Source organism: Rhinatrema bivittatum, chromosome 6, assembly GCF_901001135.1.
Source record: "Rhinatrema bivittatum chromosome 6, aRhiBiv1.1, whole genome shotgun sequence".
Classification (NCBI taxonomy): Eukaryota; Metazoa; Chordata; class Amphibia; order Gymnophiona; family Rhinatrematidae; genus Rhinatrema; species Rhinatrema bivittatum.
The window spans coordinates 57977111-58003742 of NC_042620.1; the positions used below are offsets into that span (position 1 = coordinate 57977111).

General features: G+C 41.3%; 1 protein-coding gene across 1 annotated transcript in view; it reads right to left on the minus strand.

The window, feature by feature from the left end:
• LRP1B (LDL receptor related protein 1B) overlaps positions 1–26632 on the minus strand; it is a 3516099-nt gene that overhangs the window by 215016 nt on the left and 3274451 nt on the right. The window contains 2 exon segments of the mRNA XM_029607894.1: positions 5345–5568; positions 26091–26332. Of these exon segments, the coding sequence (XP_029463754.1) occupies positions 5345–5568; positions 26091–26332 (466 nt within the window).

Here is a 26632-nt window from a genome sequence, read left to right on the forward strand (position 1 = left end):
TTCTATTATAGGGGGTCATTTTCTAACTGGATCACTTACGAAAAGGGACTTTTTGTGTGCTGTAGCTAAATCAGGGCCGAGTCAGGGCGGCGTCGACACTGGAAGAGGAGGGAGTTGGGGTGACACCAGGGCAGACGCGGCGGAAACTTCACTGGCTGTGAAAAGATAAGAACCCTTATCGCTGCCAGTAGCGCGCCCAATAGCACCACCTTTTACGATGGCGCTATTGGGTGCGAAAGCCTGCCCCCCACTTCGCCCCCCCACCCCGTTACCGCCAAATTCTCTAAGGTCTGTGACCTTAGAAAATCCAGGCCATAGGCAGAATAAAAATTGTTTAAAATAAATAAATAAATAAGATTCAAAATATCTGCCTCCAATCTTCAAAAATAAGGTTGATTTGTTGATCTGTTTTGACATTTTGCCATACAATTCGAAGAACATTCAAAATGTTTCTGTATTCAATTAACTTTTTTTAAAGGAATTTTGTACACAGTAGCACTAACCTTGCTGGCTGTGGGGATTATTGCAAAACTTGGAAATGAGATAGGAAGGAGATTTGAGTTTTGGTTATGTATTGATTTTTTTGGGAAACAAAATTGAAAATGGCAGGACCTGACATGGCCTATTAGCAGAAGAGATGTAAGCCATCACTCTGGTAGAGTTTAGGCATGATTGAGACAAATATGAGGACAATGGTTGAAAATGGAAAAAAACACTGAAGAAAAAGTAAAAAAAAAACAGCATAGGAAGGAACTGATGTTGGACAGCATAATGGGATTTTGCATGTGCATTTATCTATAATGAATGAAGAATTTACTTATATTTGATAAATTTCTACTGGGAAAAATTGATAGACCTTTTGGTCTTTATCTGCCTTCATTTACTATGATACATTGTCATGAGATGTCTGAACAAATTACAGTTGAACTTGGTCCCTGCAAATTTCAGCCTGGTTGAAGCTCAAGGGGAATTTTTGTTTTTCCTAGATCTACAGGGTAAATCTATTGCAGTTTTTCTTGCAGATCTTGGCAAAATCGAAAAAGATATGTAAAATAAAAAGCAGATCCAAAAAAATCAGCTTCAGATCCTCAAAAATAATGAATTTTTGTATCTGTTTTGAATTTTCTAAAAAGAAGATTCAGACCTCTGATTTAGAGAACCTTCAACACTTCTCTGGGTAGTTCTCTGAACCTATTTTAAACAATTTTGGATATCTCAATTAAGAGTGAATGCAAACCCAAAATGTCAAAGACTCAATTCTATGTTTAATTAACCAGTTTAGTTTGCATTTAATTTTATCTGGTTTAGTTATATTTATTTCAAACATTAATGTATGTAGGAATACGATTCAACAAACAAGTTGCAGGTGATACTTTTTTACTATATTAACTTAATACATATATGACTAACTTTTGAGGCTTATCCCCACTTCATCAGGTCAAACTGACTTAATAACAAAAAAATATAAGAATTTGAAACAGTACATACTATGGGCCAGATTTTAAAAGCTTTACGCATGTAAATCCAGTGGATATACATGCGTAGAGTGCCTTACGCACACTGGGGCTATTTTATAAAGGCCCAGCGACGGGCGTAAAGCCCCGGGACAAGTTTAAGTCCCGGGGCTTTACTAAAGGGGCAGTTTGGAGGCAGTCCGGGGGTGGGGCCAGAGGCCTCCGACACAGCGGACATTTGCTGCTGTGTTGGAGGATCACTTGCCAGCAGGCTGCTAGCGTGCACAACCTGCGCCTGCCTCCAGGCAGGTGCAAAAGGTATGATAAGAATTCAGGAGGGTTAGAGTAGAGCTGGGGGGGGGGGGGGGGGAAGGTTAGGGGAAGGGATGGGAAGCTTAGGTTAGGGGGAATGGAAGTTCCCTCCCAGGCCGCTCCCATTTTGGAGCGGCCTGGGAGGGAACAGGGGAAGGCAGCGCAGCTCAGCGCAGGATGGCTCACAAGGTGCACAATTGTGCACCTCCTTGCGCATGCCGAACCCCGATTTTATAACATGCGTGCACCTCCACACGCATGTTATAAAATCGGGTGCACATGTACGCCCACGCTCAGGTCTTAAAATCTACCTCTATTTCTAGTACTTTGCTGATAACAAATGAAAACTAACATTTTCATTGTTGTGGGGCCAAATTTGTTTTGTTTGATAGAAAATTAAAATTGTCTCATTCATGCCAGTTCCCATTTTCATTTCAAATGAATGTGAATCGTTTGCCCGATCGTTTTAACGAGATGGATCAGCTGGGGGGAGAAAAAAATCTGATCGGCATGATTTTTTTGGTAAAAAAATCATTTTTCTGAATAGTGCGCACTATAAAAAATTGTTACTTAATGGTTTAAAAGTAACATTTGAGGAAATGTTCATTAGCTAGAGGTGCACACTAAGCCGCACATGCTTGGTACTGTCCCCCGTGGCCATTTTGCTACCAGATATAGCACGCACTAGCCAGAAAGAGAAAAAAAGTGCCAGCAGGCTGCAGCAGTGACAGTGCCAGCAGTAGCCACTAAGAACATAAGAACATAAGAAAATGCCATACTGGGTCAGACCAAGGGTCCATCAAGCCCAGCATCCTGCTTCCAACAGTGGCCAATCCAGGCCACAAGAACCTGGCAAGTACCCAAAAATGATAGCCAGTAGCCAGTCTAGCCTCAGCCTGCTCTTTAAATTTAACCACTGTAAATATAATAAATTAATAATAAAGTTTTTTGTTTAATTTTTCTATAGTATGTTAATGTTTTGAAGCTCAGGTTGCAAGTTTCTTTATTAAATGTTTTGTTTCACTAAAGTAGAATATAGAGAAGTAATTAATTTCATTTTATATAAAGTTTCTTTAGTATAATACACAAAGTACTTCATTTTATTTTATTCTACTCTAGTGAAAAAAAAAGAAGTTTAGTTTAACACAGGAACTGCAAACTTGAGCACAGTGAATGGGTGGGGGGGGGGGGGAGAAGAGGGATGTGAAGGGGGAGACAGCCCCTGCATTCAGAAGCTCTGATTTTCTGAAGAGATCTGTCCTTCAGAGACCAGGGAGTGGGACTGCTTGGCCCTTCACCTCCCCCTTTCCCTTCCCTTTGTCAAGCTACCAACCATTTCCATTTCCTATCCCCCATATATTAAACCATCAACTCAGTGGGAACCTTGGTAACATCAATAAATAAGAGGGCAGCCAATAGGAATACATATTCATTCCTAACTGACCTTAACTGACCTGAAAAATGTCAAATTGTATTATTTTCTGTTAGTGCGCACTAACTTCCTGTTAGTGTGCACTAACTCCCATTAATGCACACTAAGACGATTAACAATTTTTTTATGATAAATCCGGGGAATTTCTATTGTTTTGCACTCTTTAACGATTAATGACGATATAAAAAATATTGGACGATAATTTAAATCGTTAAAAAATGCTTCACATCCCTATTAATAACTATTTATAGACTTTTTCTCCAGAAACGTGTCTAAATCTTTTTTAACCCCAGAAGACAGGATAACTTTCTAAACATTGTCAAAGATGTAGTAACTAAGTCTAATAAACAGGTATTACCTACAACTTCCTTATTGTCCCTTATTTATACATATGCAAGTTGACTAATATAAGATAGCAATATTTTGCTCAAATATTAGATATATTTAAAACATAACAACAATCATCATATATTAAGGGGGTAATGCATAAAATCTAGTTTTATGCACCTAAATGGCTGTTCTGAAATTGAACCAGGCTCAGTGCGCATAAAAGTATATGCGTAATCTGGTTTTGAATATACTTTTATGTGCACTGTGGGGATGGTATATGCATCCTAGGGATGTGAATCGTTTTTTGACGATTTAAAAAAATCATCAGATATTTTTTAAATCGTCCAAAATCATTAGAGTCACGACACAATAGAAATTCCCCCGATTTATCAAGAAAAATCATAAATCGGGGGAGGGTGGGAAAACCGGCACACCAAAACAACCCCTAAACCCACCCCGACCCTTTAAAACAAATCCCCCACCCTCTTGAACCCCCCCAAAATGTTTTAAATTACCTGGTGGTTCAGTGGGGGGGTCCCGGCGCGATCTCCCGCTCTCGGGCCATCGGCGCCATTTTGGCTGCCACTAATATAAATGGCGCCGATGGCCCGATAAAAAAAAACCCACCCGACCCTTTAAAATGATCCCCTTAGCCTCCCCCACCCTCCAGAGCCCCCCCCCCCAAAACCTTTTAAAATTACCTGGTGGTCCAGCGGGGACGCGGGGAGCGATCTCTCGCTCTCGGGCCATCGGCTGCCACTAATAAAAATGGCGCCGATGGCCCTTTGCCCTTACCATGTGACAGGGTATCCGTGCCATTGGCCGGCCCCTGTCACATGGTAGGAGCACTGGATGGCTGGCGCTGGACCCCCAGGGACTTTTGGCCAGCTTGGAGGGGTCTCCTGACCCCCACAAGACTTGCCAATAGTCCAGCGGGGGTCCGAGAGTGACCTCCTGCACTCGGGCCATATTGCCAGTATTCAAAATGGCGCCCACACTACCTTTGCCCTCACTATGTCACAGGGGCCGATGGCGGCCCCTGTGACATAGTGAGGGCAAAGGCTAGCGGCTGCCAGTACTGAAAATGGCGCCAGCGCTAGCCTTTGCCCTCACTATGTCACAGGGGCCGACCGTTGGCCCCTGTGACATAGTGAGGGTAAAGGTAGCACTGGCACCATTTTGAATACTGGCAATATGGCCCAAGTGCAGGAGGTCGCTCTCAGACCCCCACTGGACTTTTGGCAAGTCTTGTGGGGGTCAGGACGTCCCCCCAAGCTGGCCAAAAGTCCCTGGGGGTCCAGCGGGGGTCCGGGAGCGATCTCCTGCACTCAGGCCGTATTGCCAGTATTCAAAATGGTGCCGGCGCTACCTTTGCCCTGTCACATGGTAAGGGCAAAGAGCCATCGGCACCATTTTTATTAATGAAGCCGATGATCTGAGAGCGGGAGATCACTCCCCGTGCTCCCGCTGGACCACCAGGTAATTTTAAAACCTTTTTGGGGGGTTCAGGAGGGTGGGGGAGGGTTTTTTTATTATCGGATCGGGCACAGCTGTTAATCAAAACTCAAATCGGGCTGGGTAATAAAAATTTTAAGATTTGGATCGGAACCGGAACTCAAGGTTCCGGTTCCGATTCTGGTTCCGATTCTGGTTCCGATTCACATCTCTAATGCATACCATAGCAATATTATATAATTTATGTGAATATACCATAAACAATTATTATTTTTGATCTTTAATTCTAAAAAATTCTAAACTGTGGTAACTAGATAACTAAATAAGCAATCACCATGATAGAATACCATATCTAACGCACCCTCTTTTAGGATCCACAGCAATAGCATATGGTTCCCCAGCCATGTTTGTTAGGAGTCTTGTACAGTTTGGACCATTCAGCTGTCCTACATTAATAGAATATCGTAAGCTAGTCCAGTGAGTTGTGTGGTAACTGAACCAATGCATTCTAGAATGATCAGTCCAGTAAATGTTTTCAGCAATCCAATCAACAGCAATATCCCTTGGTCTTTTGAATTCAGGACACTGCAAGAAAAAACATTTCCAACAATTAGAAACAGAAACTTAACTGTGTAGATTATTTTATGATATATATTTTACAAGACCTTATAAACACATTGTGAGAATTTATTGTTCATACTACCGAACTCAAAGCAGTTGTATACAAGAAGTTCCAGCCAGAACTAAAGAGCCTACTTTCTGGGACATGCCCTCCACGGACTGTGTATATGCATGGATCTGGAAAAAGCACTCAATTAAAAGAAAAATAAATTTAAAAAAACCCCAATGCATTGGTAATTCATAAGGTTCAGTAAAGATTTTCTAGTCAGTGGCAATGACATTAATTACATAAAAAGCATTCAGAAACCAGGAAAATATTGTGCATATATTTCGTCTCTTTTTAATATCTTCTAAATAATAGAATATAGTTCTTAACCCAATCCCCTAAATTTCTACCTGTTTTGAATTTAATCTGAACCAGTTCATCCATACTTAATTTATTGTGGACATTTCAATGACTACATTGCTGAAAACTTGCATCTGTCAAAAGATTTCCTCACAACACCCCCCTAAACACCACCAAAGCCAGTGGCAAAGCCTGCTGCCCATCTGCACAAGCCAGTCCCTCAGTCTTTACTATGGCTCCAGCTGCTATCTCATCCCCTACCAATACAGTGAACATGTAGTCTTGCCCAAAATGTCCTAACAATTTGAATATCACTGATGAAAGATAAAAAGACTACCATGAGGACCAGAAAGACTTGCATTTACATCCACAAAGACATCCTAAGTTTCCAGGCCTCAAATTCCCTTGGCCAGCCATCTCAATCATCCTCTGCAGTTACCCTCGGCAGCACTAAAAATCCTCTAGTCATCACACTCACTGAATCTCATCAGTGTATCAAGCAAGATAGCAGGCACCCAAAGAACAACAGTTTCCTGTCCAGCTACCCACTCCCAATGATCACTCTACAAAACAAAACTCTCCCTTGGGAATCCACCTACACATCCTTTTAAAATCTTATGCCCTGGATTTTCTTTCCCTTTTCCAGGTCTGAAGAGGGAAACACTGGATAAAATGGCTTCCTCTCCCCAGCCACATCAGCATTTACCTGCAGCCCAAATATCTTTGACCTGAACAAGCAATATAGACCAGAGGATTCTTTGGGAGAATATACCATGAAATACAGCCTACTCAAGAACCAAGGCCACATTGTCCTGTACACCACTGTGCCACTCCTACAGCAGAGACATCAACAGCCTATCGAAGGCCAGAATAACCTATCTTATTCTACAACCTTTTTCCCTCTTCCAACTAGACGTACCTAAGCTCTCAGATGACCCTGTCTCCCTGATCCCTCAAGCTTTGGCCTGAGATGACTGCAACATTTTCATGTCTGCATACAATGTCACATGATGCCCCAAACTCAAAGCCGCTGCATGTGTCCTATCATTCCGGCCAAGTACCACAATAGTGAAGCTGCCACTGGGCCTGTCATATTAGAAAGCTATGCACCAGCCAACAGCACAACTAAGATCCTCACCTACATCAGATGAGTGACACCTGCAATCAAACTGAAGCACCATCCTGAACTGATTAAATGGTAACCAGGGAAGACAAGATACTACTGAAAATGTCTCCAATTGTTGACTGCTAAGGGAAGCAAAAGAAGGAAATTTCAACCTTTTTTTCCCTGCAGCTAAACTCCCACATGTTCATTAACCAGCTATAGATATTTTCCTGTCAAGTGTTTAAACAGTGCCGACACTTTGGTGTTTCAAGATGATCTCTTTTATTTCTTCCACCCATCACCCAGAAGAGACATAGTAAGATAGATGAGGTTGTAGGCCAGGACCATGTTATTAATGGCAATTGAGAACCCATCCAGCTTGCATCCCTTTTTCTACCAGCAGATTACCTTTATTTCTGACTTTCTATAATTTGTAATGCTTTTTTTCAGATCCATTTTCAAAATATTACATAATGCAAGCAAGCACATCAATTGAAAATATATTGCCTCTTTATTAGCACAACATCTGACCCAATGTGTAGTACAATATACAGGAAAGCCAATGAGAGTGTTAAAGCTGATGATTCAATAAGGTCTAACTTTATAATTCAGATTTCAGAGATTGTTATGAATATTCTTGCTAATAACTGTAAACATAATCATGTATCATTTCAGCTGATTAATTTGGTCAGCAGCTCCATTCATCAAAAAAATGTTTTATCTAAAGACCACAGTGTTTGTCTTAGACAAAAGTACAGTATATGCTAGTTATAATCTCTGGAGGCCAAAATTACATAGAAGCCCCAAGGATTTAAATACTATGATACAGAAACAAATTGATCTCAAGATAAATTAAGAACATAAGAAATTGCCATGCTGAGTCAGCCCAAGGGTCCATCAAGCCCAGAATCCTGTTTCCAACAGAGGCTAAACCAGGCCATAAGAACCTGGCAATTACCCAAACACTAAGAAGATCCCATACTACTGATGCAATTAATAGCAGTGGCTATTCCCTAAGTAAACTTGATTAATAGCAGTTAATAGACTTCTCCAAGAACTTATCCAAACCTTTTTTGAACCCAGCTACACTAATTGCAATAACCACATCCTCTGGCAACAAATTCCAGAGCTTTATTGTGTGTTGAGTGAAAAATAATTTTCTCCAATTAGTCTTAAATGTGCTACTTGCTAACTTCATGGAATGCCCCCTAGTCCTTCTATTATTCGAAAGTGTAAATAACCAGTTCACATCTACTCGTTCAAGACCTCTCATGATCTTAAAGACCTCTATCATATCATATCATAAGAATTTCAGTATCATAAAATAGAAGGCTATATTAAAGAAAAGGTATTCTATAATCCAAATGTTTTGTATATTTCATATCCTTAAATAGTAGATAGGGAGACTGATGTATTAAAATGTGTGTAATTCCATGAGATGTGCTTTTCTACTGAAACTGATAAGCACCTAAGTATATGAATGTACAGTAACTCACCTTGAGCTACCAATGAAAAGGCATGAACAAAACAAAAAAATAAATATATAAATTGTAAATAATCCCCGTTGAAAATGTATGCAGGTTCATTTTCTATAGATATCTTAGAAAAAGAAAGCTACATCTCAGTGTGATGCAGTTATCTTTTTCATGGAAATTGGCCCATGTCGGCCTTTTTGCACACATTTTAACTCTCTGAACATAGTTGATGAGCTGCTTTGCATCAATTGGCATGGAAGCAGCTCATTAACTTTCATCTGGCATAACATTTCGTAAACATAATCTTACTACGTGTGAAGCTCTAAAAATCTGCAAAATCTGCTTTGTGAATAAAAATGGAAAATTATACACTTAAGAGCAACTTACATCCACAATCTATCATTCTTACTTGTGAAGTGGACTTTGCAAAATTCATCATAATCAAAAACAATGGCCTCTAAGGCTCCAAAGTTGAAATTAAAATAAGTGCCTAACTTAGGTCTGGATTTATCAAAATGCGATAAGTATCGCATGCGATAGCAAAAGGGGCATCTTTTATGCTAATATACAGTTTTTTGCAATTTACGCTAATTACCTATGCGAAGAGCTAAGTTAGCCCAAATTGTGATAACTTTGCAATAAGTGCCATTCCTGTTGTATTTCCTGTAGGAGGTTAGGGGCCACTTTGACATTCAATGTGAAACGTACAAACAGACAAGTGGTCTCTTGTGAAGATTTGATGGCCTTCAGAGTGAGGAAACTCACCCAAAGATGAGATTTGGGCAATGTTCTCTCCACCTAGCTTGATGTTACCCAGGAAGAGAGTCCATCAAGCTAGGTGGAGAGAACATTGCCCAAATCTCATCTTTGGGTGAGTTTCCTCACTCCGAAGGCCATCAAATCTTCACAAGAGACCACTGTTCTGTTCGTACGTTTCACATTGAATGTCAAAGTGGCCCCTAACCCCCTACACTAATGCCTAACCCTTACCTCGAGTTACTAGGTGGGCCTACCATAGGGATACAAATACCTATCTAGGGAGAGGACACTATGGCTAGTATCTCTCTCTCTCTCTCTCTCTCTCTCCTTTAAATCTACTCAAACAGGTCTTTCAGGAGACATCACAAACTGGGATAAAACCTTACTGCAGGGTATCTCACGGCTTAACACTATTCAAAAAGGTGTAGTTAGATTTGGCATTAAGTCTGTGCAATAGTATTTCGCACACTGGCATGCCCCTAACTCCTCCTCTTTTTCAAATTTGCATCGCACCATATGATACGGTGCTATCGCATGCGTTAAAGATATTTTCGCATGCATTAATGGGGCTTTTCGCATTCAATAAGCCCTTAACGCATGCGAAAATGCCTTAGAGCATTTTGATAAATGACCCCCTTAGGCAGGGTAATTTTCAGCAGCCCACATATAGCTAAGGTCTAGGAGTACACTCAGATTTCAGCCTCCAGCCTCTCAGGTGTGACCACCTCCTCCTCACCATCCATCCCAATTTTACCTTTCACATTTGTTAGACAACTCATTCTCAATGTTATTTGAAATAAGATCTTTATTTGATGGATATGACCTCAGCATTGGCGCCCCGATGCATTAATACAGCGATTTCTATTCGTGTCCCACCTAAAATTAAAATTAACTACAACCCCCCACTCTCCTGACCCCCCCAAGACTTACCAAAACTCCCTGGTGGTCCAGCAGGGAGTCCAGGAGCCATCCCCTGCACTCTCACACCCTCGGTACTGGTTTCATTATGGCGCCGATAGCCTTTGTCACAGAGGCTACCGGTGCCACTATTCTAAATTGGTATCTCCAACACAACGGTAACCAATGTAATGAGAGGAGAATAGGCAATATAAGGTCAAAAAGGCCAACACCACTCACTACTCTGTGGCAATTTGGACCATCTGAGACTAAGTTAAGTTAATTTGCATTAGCACTTCAGACAATTTGTTTACACTTGCACTTAATAATTTTCAGCATGAAAATAATTCTCAAAATAAATGTAAGAATGGTAAAATGATAATTTGGAGACCAATGATTATATCTCCATAGCGTAAGAACGCCTGCCAGTGACTTTTTTCCAATAAAAAGTATGATGTCATTTGGGGTGGCTCTGCTATGTTTATGAAGGTCTCTTATATACACTATATATACTCCCACCATTGTGGATGATGGTGGTTATCTTTTCAAGGGACCAATTGTAATGCCTGAAGCAATTTAGATGGAAGCCCAACCAATAGACTGCCATAGTAGTCCAAGTTCCATAAACTTAATGTCTGTAGAACTGTCCTAAACAAATCTGGCTTCAAAAAATATCTATCTGGGGAGGATCCCCCAGATGAAGCAATGGTATGTCTAGTGGGGTGCCAGAGGTTTCTCCCGCACCCTTAGAATATCTTCCAGCAACAATAGGCAAAGAAGAGCCTGTACTCAGTAACGCTAGCAGCCACCACTTACGCTCTGTGTCCTGTGTCCTTGACCCTGCCCAACCCACCCCCACTTGTTGACATTTATATAATCACCATTTATAATATAAAACACACTGAAACTGTTATTGGTATAAAAAAAGACCGCAGCTTTATTTCTTTAACATACGAATAAAATTCCTGGGATACCCGAGCCGATGTGCTCGGGTATCCCAGGAAGACTGGGATCAGTGACTGCCCGCCGTATCCAAGCCAGGCGTCCTTTTAGCCGTGGGTCCCCGCCGAGTCCCCTCTCCCGGGCGGGGGTCCCGCCATTGGCGCGGGTCCTTTTGACCTAGCTGGCTTGATTAAAAAAGGGCGGTTTCAATTAAGCCGTGGCCCTTTAAGAGGGCCGCCGCGTCATCAGCCGGCGCCGCGGTCGCCGCTGATGATGCACCCCACTTGCTCCTCGATCGCCTCTCTCCCCTTTCCCTTTCTCCCGACGGCCACCGCACATCGCGGGTGGAGCGCCATTATGGGGGTGGGCTCTGGCCAGGATGCTTGGGCCCACCTATTTCCCTGACTCTGTCTTCAACACTGGAGATGAATGGGAGAAATCTATGAGAGGCTCAAGTTGAGCAGACTGGTCACGGTATGGATTACTTTTTACTTCGTCCCTCTTTGCTACATTCTCCTGTAATTAACTTGGACTCAGTTTGGTCTGCATTAATGGTTCTTCAAAATTCTATTTCTACATTGGCTGATGTTACCACTACTTTTTCCCCGTGTATCCAAGTAATTGAAACTGAGTTGGGTTTTCCTACTAAAACGATTGAAGATTTGGGGAAACAAGTTACTTCTAGTCAGCAAGTTCAAGAAACTTGAATAAAGTCTGATATTTCTCAATCAAGGAAGATGGAAAACTAAGAAAAATTCACTTTGTAATTTAAATCTTCAAATTCTGAATTTTCATCAATCTAATTTAATGTCACATATTAATATGTTTAAAAAATATTTGCTAGTAATTCTTAAAATTCCAGTGGAAACTACACCTATTATTGGTAAAGCTTATGGTGTAGATTTTAAAAGAAGCATGCACGGCGTACATGTGTTGGCGCTACCTGGCACGCACATGTTATAAAATTGGGGGTTGGCTCGTGCAAGGGGATGCACAATTGTGCACCTTGCGCGTGCCAAGACGCGCTGCCTTCCCCCGTTCTCTACCCCCCAACCCCACCTTCCCTTCCCTACCTCCCCCACCCTTTCCCCCCTACATTTTCCTTTGCTTTTTTTTTTATCTCCAAACTTACTTCAGCCCTGGATTTATCCAGACATTACTCGCATTACTCAGGAAAGTCATAAAAAGTTTCTTAATATGCATTCTGAAACTATAGTGCTAGGTGCAAAGTTTACTCTAAGATTCTCTTGTAAATGTGTGCTTTCTCATTTAGGGGCGGATTTTAAAAGCCCTGCGCGCGTAAATCCTTCCGGATTTACGCGCGCAGGGCACTCGCCCGCCAGCGCACCTATTTTGCAGAGGCCACCGGCGCGTGTAAAGCCCACCGACGAGCATAAGTCCCGGGGCTTTCTAAAAGAGGCATGTCGGGGGCGTGGCCGGAGTGACGCAGCGTTTCGGGGGCGGCGACGCGGGTGTGGTTTCAGCCCGGGGGTGTTCTGGGGGCGTGGCCGCGGCCTCCGGACCAGCCCCCGGGACCGGAACACGGAGCGGGGCTGCCGGCCGTCGCGCGCAAAGTTACGCCTGCTTTCAGCAGGCGTAATTTTGCCGACAAAGGTGGGGGGGTTAGATAAGGCCGGGGGGGGGGGTGGGTTAGGTAGGGGAAGGGAGGGGAAGGTGGGGGGAGGGCGAAGGAAAGTTTCCTCCGAGGCCGCTCCGAAATCGGAGCGGCCTCAGAGGGAACAGGCAGCGCACGCTGGGCTCGGCGCGCACAGGTTGCACAAATGTGCACCCCTTTGCGCGCGCGGACCCCGGATTTTATAAGATACACGCGGCTACGCGCATAACTTATAAAATCCAGCATACTTTTGTTCGCCTGGTGCGCGAACAAAAGTATGCGATCGCGCAATTTTTTAAAATCTACCCCTTAGGTTTGAAATGTATTTACATCTCTGTCTGAGGCTTCTTAACTGTATGCAATGTAGATTATATACTCAATGCTGCCTCTCCGTTTCTTAAATTACTCTTACTTTTGAAGTTAATCGCTCTTTATTTCTTTTTCTTTTCTCTCTTGTCTCCACAATTTCTTACTATTCCTTTCATAAGACTTTAGTTTATTTTCATGTATTACCCTTTTCCTTTTTTATTTTTACTTTACATTTATTTTTTAATGTTCATATGGCTGTAAACTTTGTCTCATGTTTAATTCTTACAAGTTTTTCACTTGTATGCATTTTGAAATTTCAATAAATAAAAGTTAAAAAAAATATATCTATGTGGTTTAAACATTTTTAGTTGCAGTTGAGATTTCAATGTTAATTGTGAATCAAGAAGCACCCCTAAATTCCAAACCTCAGTATGCAATGCTACTAATTCATTATGATACCTAATACTCATCTGATCATTATTAAGAAGGCTTTTACTAACCCAAAGAATTATTGTCTTATTAATATTCAGCAAATGCTCTCTACTATTCAACCAATTTTAATAGTATCTAAACAGTTCTCAAACAGCATGCAAGATAAGGAGCCATCTGTATCACAAGGAATATACAGTTGGATATTGTTAGCATTCATTTATTTATTTATTTATTTATTTAAGGCTTTTATATACCGACTTTCTTGATACAAATCAAATCAACTCGGTTTACATTGAACTAAACAGACAATATAATTAACCAATCTACAAGAGAAAAAGGAGCATTACATTATAACAAGGATGCCTTAACTTAGAGTAAGAAATAAAGAGGGGGTGAACAAGATATATAAATAAATACTATATACAAAAGAGGGGGGCAAGGAGCCAACCTCTTTAATAGATACTATACATGAAATATATAATTCATATAATATTGAACTCCATACATTCATATAATATTGAACTCCAAGAGAATCAATCACCATACCCAGGGTAATATTGCAGAGAGCAAATACCCCTGTTGTACTCTTCTTGCACTATATCTCCATGTAAACTGCATTGAACCCTTTAAGATCCTGTTTCCTTTCACCCAAAAAAGAACTAAACCACTGTAACACAACTCCCCCAATCCAGAGATGTGCCACCTGAGAAATCAATGCTTGATGATTTACCTTGTCAAAGAAGACACAATTTATTTATTTTATATTTATTTTATTTATTTTTAATTTTTATATACCGAAGTTCTAGTAGGGACTACAAATCACTCCGGTTTACATAAAACGAAGAACTGCTCAACAGATAGCGGAGCTTTACATGGAACCGTATAACATATGGAACAGTATAACTGGTTGACAATTTAACATAGTGCTAAATAAAGTGATAATATTTTAACTGGTAATAAATAAATAAAGAAATATAATATTTTATATAAGAAGTATAACTATTTAACGTAGCAATAAATATAAATATAGGCAATGCCTAATATATATATGAAATAAAGTGAATTTTTTTTTTTTTAAAGTGAATTTTTGAGCTCACAGATAATTGTCCAGTTGCAGATTCTTAAAAGTAGTACTTTATACAGTGTCCATTGTTAAGGGATGGAAGTCTGTCAGTCATAGTAAGATTAAGTGTCTGGGAAAGCTTGTTGGAAGAGAAAAGTTTTCAGTCTTGTACCAATAAACAAGTTTTGTACTAATAAACCTGATAACCCTTTATCCAATCTTTGATACATTTCTTGTAAGATGACAAAAGATGCTTCATACTTTAGACTTTATGAAATCTGAACTGATATTTATCTAAAATTAAATTATCTTCCACATATACCAAGAGTTATATCAAGACACATTTTTCAATTATCTCAGTCAAAGTTGGAAGTTACAAGATTAGTCGATAATTATTTAGCTCTAATAAGGAAACCTTTCCATCTTTTATTAATGGCCTAACTGTAACTTCTTTTAATTTACTTGGAAGACGGCCTTCTGCAAATGAAGTATTACATATCATCCTCAAGATGTCAAAAGTTTCTGATCATAAATTTCTTATAATAGAAAAAGGACAAGGATCAAGATAGGTGTAAGATGACTTCAATTTACCAATAACTACTGTAAACTCCCTTTGCAATACTTCCCTAAAAGCTGACCATTTAACTGGTTGTTCTTTTAAATCATATATTGCAAATCCAACTCTGGGACCAATTTGCAAACTACTGTTCATTGGTTTAACTTTTGGTTCCTGTGTTTCACTGACTTGATTTCATCCCTGACCCCACTCCCTTTTTAGGAACTTAAAATTAGGCACCATGTAAAAACAAGTACCTAACTTTAGGCAGATGGGGAAATATTTCAGTTTTCTGGATCTAGACATATAACTACTTAACAGGGTAATTTTTCAATTTGCATTAGGGCCCTAATGCATGCGATAAGGCCTTAATGCGTGCAATAAATATCACAATGCACATTACTATGCAAATTTTATATTTAGTGTGCAAGTGGGAGGAGTTAATGAAATGAGGGTCTGCTAGTAGAGTAGAGTAACACATATGAACCACATTTTTTTAGTGTGCGTTCTGTCCATGAAAATATTTTTAATGGGGGAGAGAGAGAGGGGGAGAGAGAGACTCTATATAGCATCAATAAGACATCACATGCTAACAGAAGTTAATGCACACTAACAAGAAATTAGGGGAAAAAAACATGAACAATTTAAAAAGGAGGGTGTAGATATCACAAGCCATTTAGACGGATAACTCAAAAGTTATCCGTCTAAATGGTAAATGTGGCACATTCAGCCACTTATCCATCTAAACTATAAGTAGTTATCCGGTTATAATTTATCTGGATAAAAAAGGGCCATTTGGGTGTGTTCCAAGGGTGGATAAGATATCCAGCTAACCTAGATAAATATTGGATATATCTGGCTAACCTAGCTGAATTTTGGATTTATCCATGAAGTTAGCAAATAGCACATTTAAGACAAATCAGAGAAAATTATTTTTCACTCAACACACAGTTTTGAACCCAGCACAGTGTTGCTGGGTTCAAAAAGGTTTGGATAAGTTCTTGGAGAAGTACATTAACTGCTATTAATCAAGTTTGATTAGGGAATAAACACCTCTATTAATTGCATCAGTAGCATGGGATCTTCTTGGTGTTTGGGTAATTGCCAGGTTCTTGTGGCCTGGTTTGGCCTCTGTTGGAAACAGGATGCTGGGCTTGATGGACCCTTGGTCTGACCCAGCATGGCAATTTCTAATGTTCTTATGTACTTAACTAGATTTCTTTATAAGATATCCAGCTAAGTAGCCTTATCATCATCCAACAAGATAAAACATCAGTGGAGAATTTCTTTCTCACACCTGCAAAGCGTAATACTAAGGCCCTGTTTGGCCATGCCCTCCTAGCCCTGCCACCAAACCTTTTTAATAACTTAGGTAGGACCGACATTTATGCATCCGAATCCCAGTTTCTACTTACAAACATGATTGAGTTGCATTCCCCCTTCCCCCTTCCCCCTCCCCCTCTCCCTCCCACCAAACCCAACCACCCACAAGAAAGAACAGTGGTACCTTCTCCATCCCATGACACTCCCCATCCCTTCTGATATTTTTTTTATCTGAGCTAGAAGTGAGGGACCCTCTACCCCATACCTGGTGTCTCCAGAACTGCTCTGACAGAGGGAACGTTATAAGAATAAACTTGTCCAAACCTTTTCTAAAACCCAGATATGTTAACTGCCTTTACCACATCATATGGTGATGAATTCTAGACCTTAATTGTGCATTGACTGAAAAAGAGTTTTCTCCAATTTGTTTTAAATGTTCTACTTAGTAACTTTTAATTTTCTGAAAGAGTAAATAATTGACTTGCATTTACCCATTACGTTCCACTCATGATTTTATAGATCTCTGTTTTATCTCACCTCAGCCATCACTTCTCCTAGCTGAAAAGCACTAACATAGAAACATAGAAATGATGGCAGAAAAGGACCAAATGGTACATCTAGTCTGTCCAGTAAGCCTTTGGTAGTTTGTGCTTACATGGATCTCAATACCGATCCATGTAGCACTCCACTTAACATGATTCTTTCTTCAGAGTAGGTTCCATTTATCATTACATTCTGTCTCCTATCTGTCAACCAGTTTGTAATCTACTCCACCAACTTGGTGCTCACTCCAAAGCTTCTCATTTTGTTCACAGGCTTCCTATGTGGATTGTGGAATGGTGTCAAAAGCTTTGCTGAAATCCAATTCTCTAGTCACCCAATCAAAAAAATCAGTCAGATTTGTCTGACAGGAGCTTCCTCTTGTGAATCCATGCTGCTTACGGTCCAGCAATTTACCAGATTGCAGATAGTTCGGTATCCTTTCTTTCAGCAGCGTCTCCATTAATTTTCTTCACCACTGAAGTGAGGCTAACCGGCCTGTAGTTTCCGATCTCCTCTCTGCTACCACTCTTATGAAGTGGGACCACAATCGCTCTTCTCCAATCTCGCAGCATCACTTCCTTTTTCAGGGTCTATTGGACCTATCAGGATATCTCTGATTTTTCATAGTATCCTGGGATGTACCCCATCCAGCAACATGGATTTGTCCACATTCAGTTTTCCTAGCTCTTCCCATACATACTCTTCTGTAAAAGGAGTTGTGACTAGTCCATTCCCTTCTATGGTTTAGTCAACCAGCAACAAATCTTCTCCAGGGTCTTCTTTAGTGAACACAGAGCTGAAGAATTTGTTTAATATTACTGCCATTTCCTTGTCTCTCTCGACACATTGTTCCTTGTCACCTTTCAGTTTCACTATATCACTTCAGGGCTTTCCTTCTTTCTATTATATATCTGAAAAATGTTTTGTCACCTCTCTTTATCTCATGGGCAAATCCTTTATTCCACTTGACCTTTTGCTTTTCTGAAATCTTTCTTCATCTCTCTCATTTTCACCAGGTATTGTTCCCTGTGTTCCTCTTTTTGGGATCCTTTATACTTCTTGAACTCTGATCTTTTAGCCTTTATTTTTGCAGCCACCTCCTTTGAAAACCAAATTGATTTATTTTTCCTTGAACTTCTATTTACTTTTCTAACACATAGATGTGTTGCCTTTGTAATAGCTCCTTTTAATTTAGCCCACTGCTGTTCCACCTTGCCCATTTTCTCCCAGTCTTCTAGTTCTTCCTCAAGGTACATCCCAATTTTTTCAAAGTCTGTATATTTGAAACTCAAATCTCGAGTCTTCATGTGACTTCTTTGTAGCTTATTCACAATATCAAACCATACCATCTGTCTATAATGTCTGGGCACCTGTCCAGACATTATAGATTTTATCCAGGATTATACCAGCCGTCATGAGTTCCATTACTATTTGTTTGAGTATAACCCCTTGAAAGGCATTCAGTATCTCTCTACTTCTCATAGATTCTGCAGAAGGGAGACTTCAGTCCACATCCGGCAGATTACAATCTCCAACGAGCAACACTTCTCCCTTCTTTCCCATATTTTTGATGTCTTTGATCAGATCTCTGTCCAGCTCTTCTGTCTGAACTGGAGGCCTATATACTTCCCTGATATAAATGGAAGCCTCATCATCTTTTACTTAGGCTAGCCCATAATGATTCTTCCTTACCCGACTTCCCCTGCATTTCAATTGCTTGGATACTGCTTCTGACATAGAGCACTACTCCTCCCCTTTTCCTGTCCTCTCTGTCCTTCCTTAATAAGTTATAGCCAGGGATGGCTATATCCCAGTCATGTGTCTCTGCAAACCATGTTTCTGCAACAGCATCAATGTCCAGATCCTCTTCCACCATTAGAGCCTGCAGTTCTGGGATTTTATTGCCCACACAATGAGCATTTTTGCTCATAGCTGTCCAGCTTCTCTCCTTCCAGTTACTGCTCTTCTTAGTCTTCTTTTGTGCCATATTCAGATGACTTTTATTTCCTTCACCCTTTTCTTTGAGATTTGGGGGGTGACATTCCAATTTCCATCTGCCACCCCTGTCCTTCTAGTTTAAATGCCTTATGGCATAGGATTTGAATTTATCACTTAGGATTTTTTTTCCTGCCACAGACAGATGTAAGCCATCTTTAACATAGAGCCTTTTACGGTTCCATACATGGCCCCAGCTCTCAATATGTCCAAAACTTTCTTCATTACACCACATTTTGAGCCATGCATTGAAGGTATTTATATGGCTTAGCCTCTCTTTCTCCTTTCCATGAACAGGTAACACTTCAGAAAGGGCAATAGTCTTTGCCATGTGACTACCCTTGAATGTTTTTTCTAGCAAGATTGTTGGCTTCTAGATGGATGTTAATATCAGCTTTAGAGCCCTTACTTTGTTCTTTGATTGCACTGACTATCTGAATAGCATTTCTACCAGTCAATGATCCCAGAAGGCTTTTAACTATAGTGTTCCCCTAGACAAGAGTTCCAAATTAGTGCCTCTGAATGGCTGTCATCCAGCACAATGAGCTTTTTGTTATGGTTATTGATTGTATTATGGAATTTCTGCATGCATTGGGTTTCTGCTTTCTTTTCAGATACCACTTCAATCTCCATCGCTTGAGCTTCTTCATTATCTAGTACAGAGAAGGCATTTTGTACTTGTGTCACCAGAGCCCGCTGTAATCCATTTGTTCATGGGTTCCTGTGCGCTTTATATAAGTGTGTTGTGTGTGTGTGTGTGGGGGGGGGGGATACATGTGGACTGCACAATTGTGGAGACTGGGTGTCAATGGGTCACAGGTCTTATCCTACCTGAGCCCACTGTAAACCATGTTTTTCTGGGCTTTCAAATTTTCTGTGGTAATGGGGAAATGATTCCTGAATACTGTAAAGTGGGTGAGGATTTCCTGGTGGTTGCTGATACTTTCTTTATTGCTGCTAATTCAGGTTTAAGATGAGCCATCTGCTTTTTCATGGAAGAAAATTCTGAACAAATGGGGCAAGCCCTAATTTTCCAGATGCTTTGCTTCAAGATAAAGGATCCACAACTGTTACATTGGATAGTCCTCATTTTGCTCAATTGATTAGATGGAGAACCATCTAAAGAATTACCAAATTATCTTGTTACCAATTATGTATCCCAGTCCAGACAGAGGTCAAGAATAGGTACCAGTAAAACCATGTATCTGTTTGAGGGAAAAGAAGAAGAATGGATAGAGCTGAGGTAGACAAGCAAGGCAAGAGCAGGTCGAGCAGGTGAGTACTGGGGCAGGTGGAGACCAAGACAGGGATAGGATGAAGACGTAGACTGGAACAGACTGGAGACGAAGACTGGAATAGGCTTGGGAAGCAACACATACTGTGCTTGGTAGCTGGACCTGTTGTTGAGGCACTGAGGGAAAGAGAGAGAGAGTCCTTTATAGGTCTAGTCATGTGAGGATATTAGGAAGTGCTATGGGGCTTTTCCCACATGGGCCCTTTAATATAGTAATGGGTACACACATGCCTAAGGAGGAGCGTGTTTGGTTGAGGCTGGTGGCATCCTGCTGTGTGCTGAGCCAGCGATGCCTCACCACCTCAGCGAGTGGTATTCCACCAAGTGGAGAGTTAGTGGTGTCGGTCAATGTTGGGATGGCCTGGCCAGGGAAATAAGTGCAGAGGTTCACGGGAGCAGCCCTTCGACTTCCAAACACAGCAATAGCCTTTTTTTCTCTAAGGGCCGGATTTTAATACCTACACGCGCGCAGGGTACATTTGTGCACTACCCGGCGCGCACAAATATACGCGCAATTTTATAACATGTGTGCGCAGCCGGCGCATGTTATAAAATCAGGTTCGGCACGTGCATGGGGGTGCACACTAGTGCACTTTGAGCGTGCCGAGCCCTAGGGGAGCCATGATGGCTTTCCCCGTTCCCCCCAAGGTTGCTCCAAAATCGGAGCGGCCTCGGAGGTAACTTTCCTTCACCCCCCCACCTTCCCCTCCTTTCATCTAAGTAACCCGCCCCCCAGCCCAACCTAAATCCCCCCCCCCACACACACCTTTATTTTGTAAGTTATGCCTGCCTCTGGCAGGGATGGATGGTGCCATACCATGCCTTTTAGTATTTTGCGGGTGGGTGGGAGGGAAAGGAGGGGGCAGGCTGATGTTTTAATGGGGACTCTGCTGCATTTTAAGGGGGGTGAGGAGAGGCTGGCTCGACAGAACCTTTGCATGATATTTTGGGGGAGGAGGGAGGGGATTGACCCATTGGCCCCTTTATTTGATAGTTTTTGATTCCCTATGACAATGCTATATAGCTGGAAATCTGTTAAAGATATCCAGTTAAGGAGCACGCTATCTGGCTATACAAGGCTGGATAACTAAACACCTACCTGGTTATTTTCAAATAGAGTTGGTTATGTTTTTTGTTATCCAGATAACTTGTCCATTAACTGCCCTACCAAATATGGACCTCCTAATTCCTTAAGTATATATATATATATATATATATATATATAATTTTCCACCTCAAAGCTGATTACATTCAGCTATTGTAAGTATTTCTTTGTCCCCAAAGGGCTCACAATCTAAGTTCATACCTGAGGCAATGGAAGGTCAGTGACTTATCTAAGGTCACAAGAAAGAGCAGTGGGATTTCAACATTGTTTTCTCTGGTTCATAGCCCACTGCTCTAACCAGAAGGATACTCTTACATTAACAAGATATTTACTGCAACTGAGAACACAAGCCCCCGTAGGGTCTTCATCCTCTTCTCTGACTCTTAAATGAAGGGCCCAACATAACTGAGTCCCCCATTTCCCTATCTCCAAAGATATACTATTTGCAGTCCAATCATCCCACTCAAGTCTCTAAAAAAAGGCACGCCATGGTATGAATGAACCACTTCACTGCCCACCTCCATTCCCCTGGCTTGAGATCATCATTGCTTACACCATTTGAAGTAATCCCAAAAATGACGAAGGAACTGGAGAACAGAACTTCTACCTGCACCACTGTTTCTGAAGTTAAAAATGGCACTACATGATGTGTAAGGTAAAGTACTGGATAAGGTCAGCCTGCATCATATTGGAACTCAGAGTTGGTAGTGCAGGAGGGAGTCTTGCTCTTCTTGTAGGCCCCAATTCTCATTGAGGCTACATTGTGTGGGGTAGGCGGGTTGAGTCTCCAACCAGGGGCATAGAGAGAGTAGAGGGTTAATTTAGGCATCTGCGAGTCCTTCCTTGACATGGGGAGGGTGGGGATCAGATCACAATTGAGACTTCTCTAGAGATTTATGGGTAGATTTTAAAACAGCCACGCATGCACCCATAAACCCATAAATACCTCCAGCACCTGAATGTAATCTGCTATGAAGTACTGAATAAATTGCAAAAAGCGGAATATATAAAAAAAAAAAATAAAAATAAACACGTGTATTTTGCCATGTGCAAAGATACTTGCTATCTTATAAAGTATATGCGTAGGTTATAAAATACTCTTCATGCACGTATGTCTGCAGCTCTGTATACATTACATATCTTATGTGTGCTGAGAGAGAGAGAGAGAGCGCCTCTTTATAAGGTTCAGCCTGTCGATATATGGACCATTTAAAGGGGCATTTTGATTCAATGAAAAGGAATCGATTTGTTAATGTAGCTAGCAGAGATTACAGTGTACAAATCGACTCCTTTTCATCACTTCTAAGAACTAAAATTCTCTAATGATGTCAATTTTGCAATGAATACCTTTGAATGTGTCTGTAACACCACCCCAACCGCCGTCCCAAAAACTCACCCCGAATCAAAGTGCAGCCTTACAATGCTCCATATATTGAGCATCAGGCTGAGGCTTATAGGCTCTCTCTTTCTCTCTCTCTTCCTCCTCTTATGTCTTCTGAGGAGCTGTAGCAAAATTACATGAGTAACATAAACGTACTGGCTAACGGATTATGCATGTCAGTGGTGGCTCTGCCCCTTTTTCTGAACACATGTCCTTCCCAGCTATTTAAAATTTGTGGAGCTCCTGCTTGGCCCACTTACATGCCTATGAGGTCATTTTTGTTTGCGCAGGGCTTTTAAAATCTACCTCTTTGTGGGGATAGGAAGTGGGAGAGATCAGCTAATATTTTTAGCTACATAATGACATTCCACTGTTGTAATTAGTTTTGGCATCACCAGCAGGTTAATGCAAATTGAATTGCATAATCTGATTTCCATTAAATTGCATTAATTATTATTGAGCAACTCAGCATGTATTTGCATATTACACAGATCGTCTTAATTATTTTTGCTGTAGGCCACATTATGGAACCTATTTACTAAACAATGTTAAGCTCTTTAGTAAATACCATGTTAAGCGATTACCATGGCCATTAGTGTATGTATTAGGGATGTGAATCGGTTCCGGAATCGATTCTGGTTTCGGCATCATGGACCCATGGGAAATTTTCGTTTCCCGCGGTCCAGATGTTTTTTTTCGGCTTGGGACAGCCGAAAAAAAATAAAACCACCTGATCCTTTAAATCTAATTATATAGCATCTCCCACCCTCCCGACCCCCCCCCAAAACTTTCCTAAAGTACCTGGTGGTCCAGCGGGGGTCCCGGGAGCAATCTCCCGCTCTCGGGCCGTCAGCTTCCAGTAAACAAAATGGCGCAGATGGGTCTTTGCCCTTACCATGTGACAGGGGATATCGGTGCCATTGGCTGGCCCCTGTCACATGGTAGGAGCAATGGACAGCCGGCGCCATCTTAAAAAATGACACGGGCCATCCATTGCTCCTACCATATGATAGGGGCCGCCAATGGCACTGATAGCCCCTGTCACATGGTAAGGGCAAAGGGCCAATGGCGCCATTTTGATTAGTGGCAGCCCACGGTCTGAGAGTGGGAGATCGCTCCCGGGATCCCCGCTGGACCACCAGGTACTTTAGGAAAGTTTTTGGGGGGTTGGGAGCGTGGGGGATGCTAAATAATTAGATTTAAACGGTCAGGGTGGGTTTGGGTTTCTTTTTTCTATGTGCCCTTTCTTCCCCCCCCAAAAAAAAAAATGATAAGAAAACCACAAGAAAATTTTGTGGGGTTTTCCTATCGCTTTCGGGGTCCCCCCGATACCTGACGGATTGGAAAACATCATACGATATTTTCATCCATCAGAAAAATGATTCACAACCCTTGTATGCATATTACAGATAGCAGTAATGCATAGAGATGTGAATCGTGTGATCGATCGTCTTAATGATTGATTTCGGCTGGGGGGGGGAGGGAATCGGATCGTCGCGGTTTTGTTTTTGTAAATATCGTGTAAATCGTAAATCGGGGGAGGGCGGGAAAACCAGCACACTAAAACATCCCTAAAACCCACCCCGACCCTTTAAAATAAATCCCCCACACTACCGAACCCCCCCAAAATGACTTAAATTACCTGGGGTCTAGAGCGGGAGTCCCGGTGTGATCTTTTACTCTCGGGCCTGTGGTGCGTTGTAGAAATGGTGCCGGCGCTACCTTTGCCCTGTCATATGACAGGTCAAAGGTAACGCTGGCGCCATTTTGTTTTTTCACCTCGACGTCAGGAGCGTAGGAGATCGCTCCCGGACCTCCGCTGGACCCCCAGGGACTTTTGGCCAGCTGGGGGGGGCCTCCTGACCCCCACAAGACTTGCCAAAAGTCCAGCGGGGGTCTGGGAGCGACCTCCTGCACTCGAATCGTTTTGCCGTACGGCCGGCGCCATTTTGCGCAAAATGGCACCGGCCGTACGGCAACACAATTCGACTGCAGGAGGTCGTTCCGGACACCCGCTGGACTTTTGGCAAGTCTTGTGGGGGTCAGGAGGCCCCCCCAAGCGGGCCAAAAGTCCCTGGGGGTCCAGCGGGGGTCCGGGAGTGATCTCCTACGCTCCTGACGTCGTTTTGCCGTACACAATGGCGCCGGCCATACAGCGTATGGCCAGCGCCATTTTGTACGGCAAAACGATTCGAGTGCAGGAGGTCGCTCCCGGTCGGGGTGGGTTTTAGGGTTGTTTTAGTGTGCCGGTTTTTCCGCCCTCCCCCTTCCCCTCCCCCTTCCCCCGATTTACGATTTTTGACGATAGATCGGGGGAATTCCTATTGTATCGCGCTTCTAACGATTTTTGACGATTTAAAATATATCGGACAATATTTTAAATCGTCAAAAAACGATTCACATCCCTAGTAATGCATGAGTGTTGCCAGCCATGATAAAGCAATTACCAGTCATAAGGGAACCTTAGGTTATCCAACACCATTTTGAAGAGAAGAGTGAGGAGGCAAGATTGAATGGAGATTATTCCTGCTGTGAAGGTCCATCACCAATTGTTGAATGTTGTAGGTAGGGGTAGGAGGCCTGGAGGGGGAAGCTGAGGTTTTAAGGGTGAACTTTGCTGTTGGTGTTCATTGGTTGGCATGCTTTTGCTGCACATGGGGATATCTGGAGAACACCCCTGCAGCTTGGGTAGGTGGTGGCTCCAGAGTTTCAGAGCAACAAGCCTGAGACATGCTCAAGTGTATTATACTGCCAATGCACTTGGCCATACTTAAATACACCTTTTAAAATATAAACTTTTGTGGCTTGCCACAGGCTGGGTGATATAATATGATTTCTGGTAATCCATTTCAATATTAATGAGCTGCTATTGCATGCTATTAATATAATGCTTGCTTTAATTTTTTTTGTGTTATCATTTACACATGAACATTACCAATAACATGTATTATCAGATTTAATATGCATTAAGCACCAGTTTGGGCAGTTAACACACATTAATGCATTTTAGTAACATAGAATAAGACTAGCAAAAGCAATAACATATTTAAGCAGTTTTAAAGCACTTTAAAGCTGAGCAACTTTATAGAGCCAAAAAAAAAAAAAATGGGAGAAAATCTTTAATACATTGAGCCCTATTTAACTATTTACAACCATTTCAACTTCTTAAAAAAATATTCATTTCAATCTGTTAAATTTCTAAACATTTATTAGTATCTTCATTTTCAAAGTGAAGACATTTAAAAATAATCCTGCCTTCTAGAGGATATTAGTTCATTTGTATGTTTACAAATAATAGTATGGCAAAACAGTTGAATGCTAGAATATTTCAACATAGTTTACTTACTATCAAACCACTGTTAGTTTGTCTTCGTCCTCTGCCATCAAACTTTTTGTAGAAAATGCCTCCTGGATTAAACTGAGTACTCCAAATAATCATATTGCCTTGATAATAAACATCCATCCCAGTTATCCTTGAATTATGTTCTATATGAGAAATTTTCTGATGTTCATCACTGTAGTTGAATGGATATACAAAACCTAGGATTTCAGTGTCATTAGCAATGTAGAGAACTTGATCTTCAGAGCCTGGAGAAGTGAATATATATTTGTTCATTTTGTAATGACTTTTTAATACCAAAATAAACAACATTTAAATGGCAATAGATCTTTTCTTGTAATACTATTTTATACAAAACCATTTATAACCATATTGGCATCTAAAATTAATAACGTGATAATTAGCAGCATAATGAAACAGGCAAAATGTACATATATTAGTCGCATGAATCAGTGGCAATGTTTGCTTCTTCATATATTTATGCATTTAGCATGTTTTCCAAGAAGCTAATGTATTAAAATGTGATAAACTTTCCCTAAGTACATGCA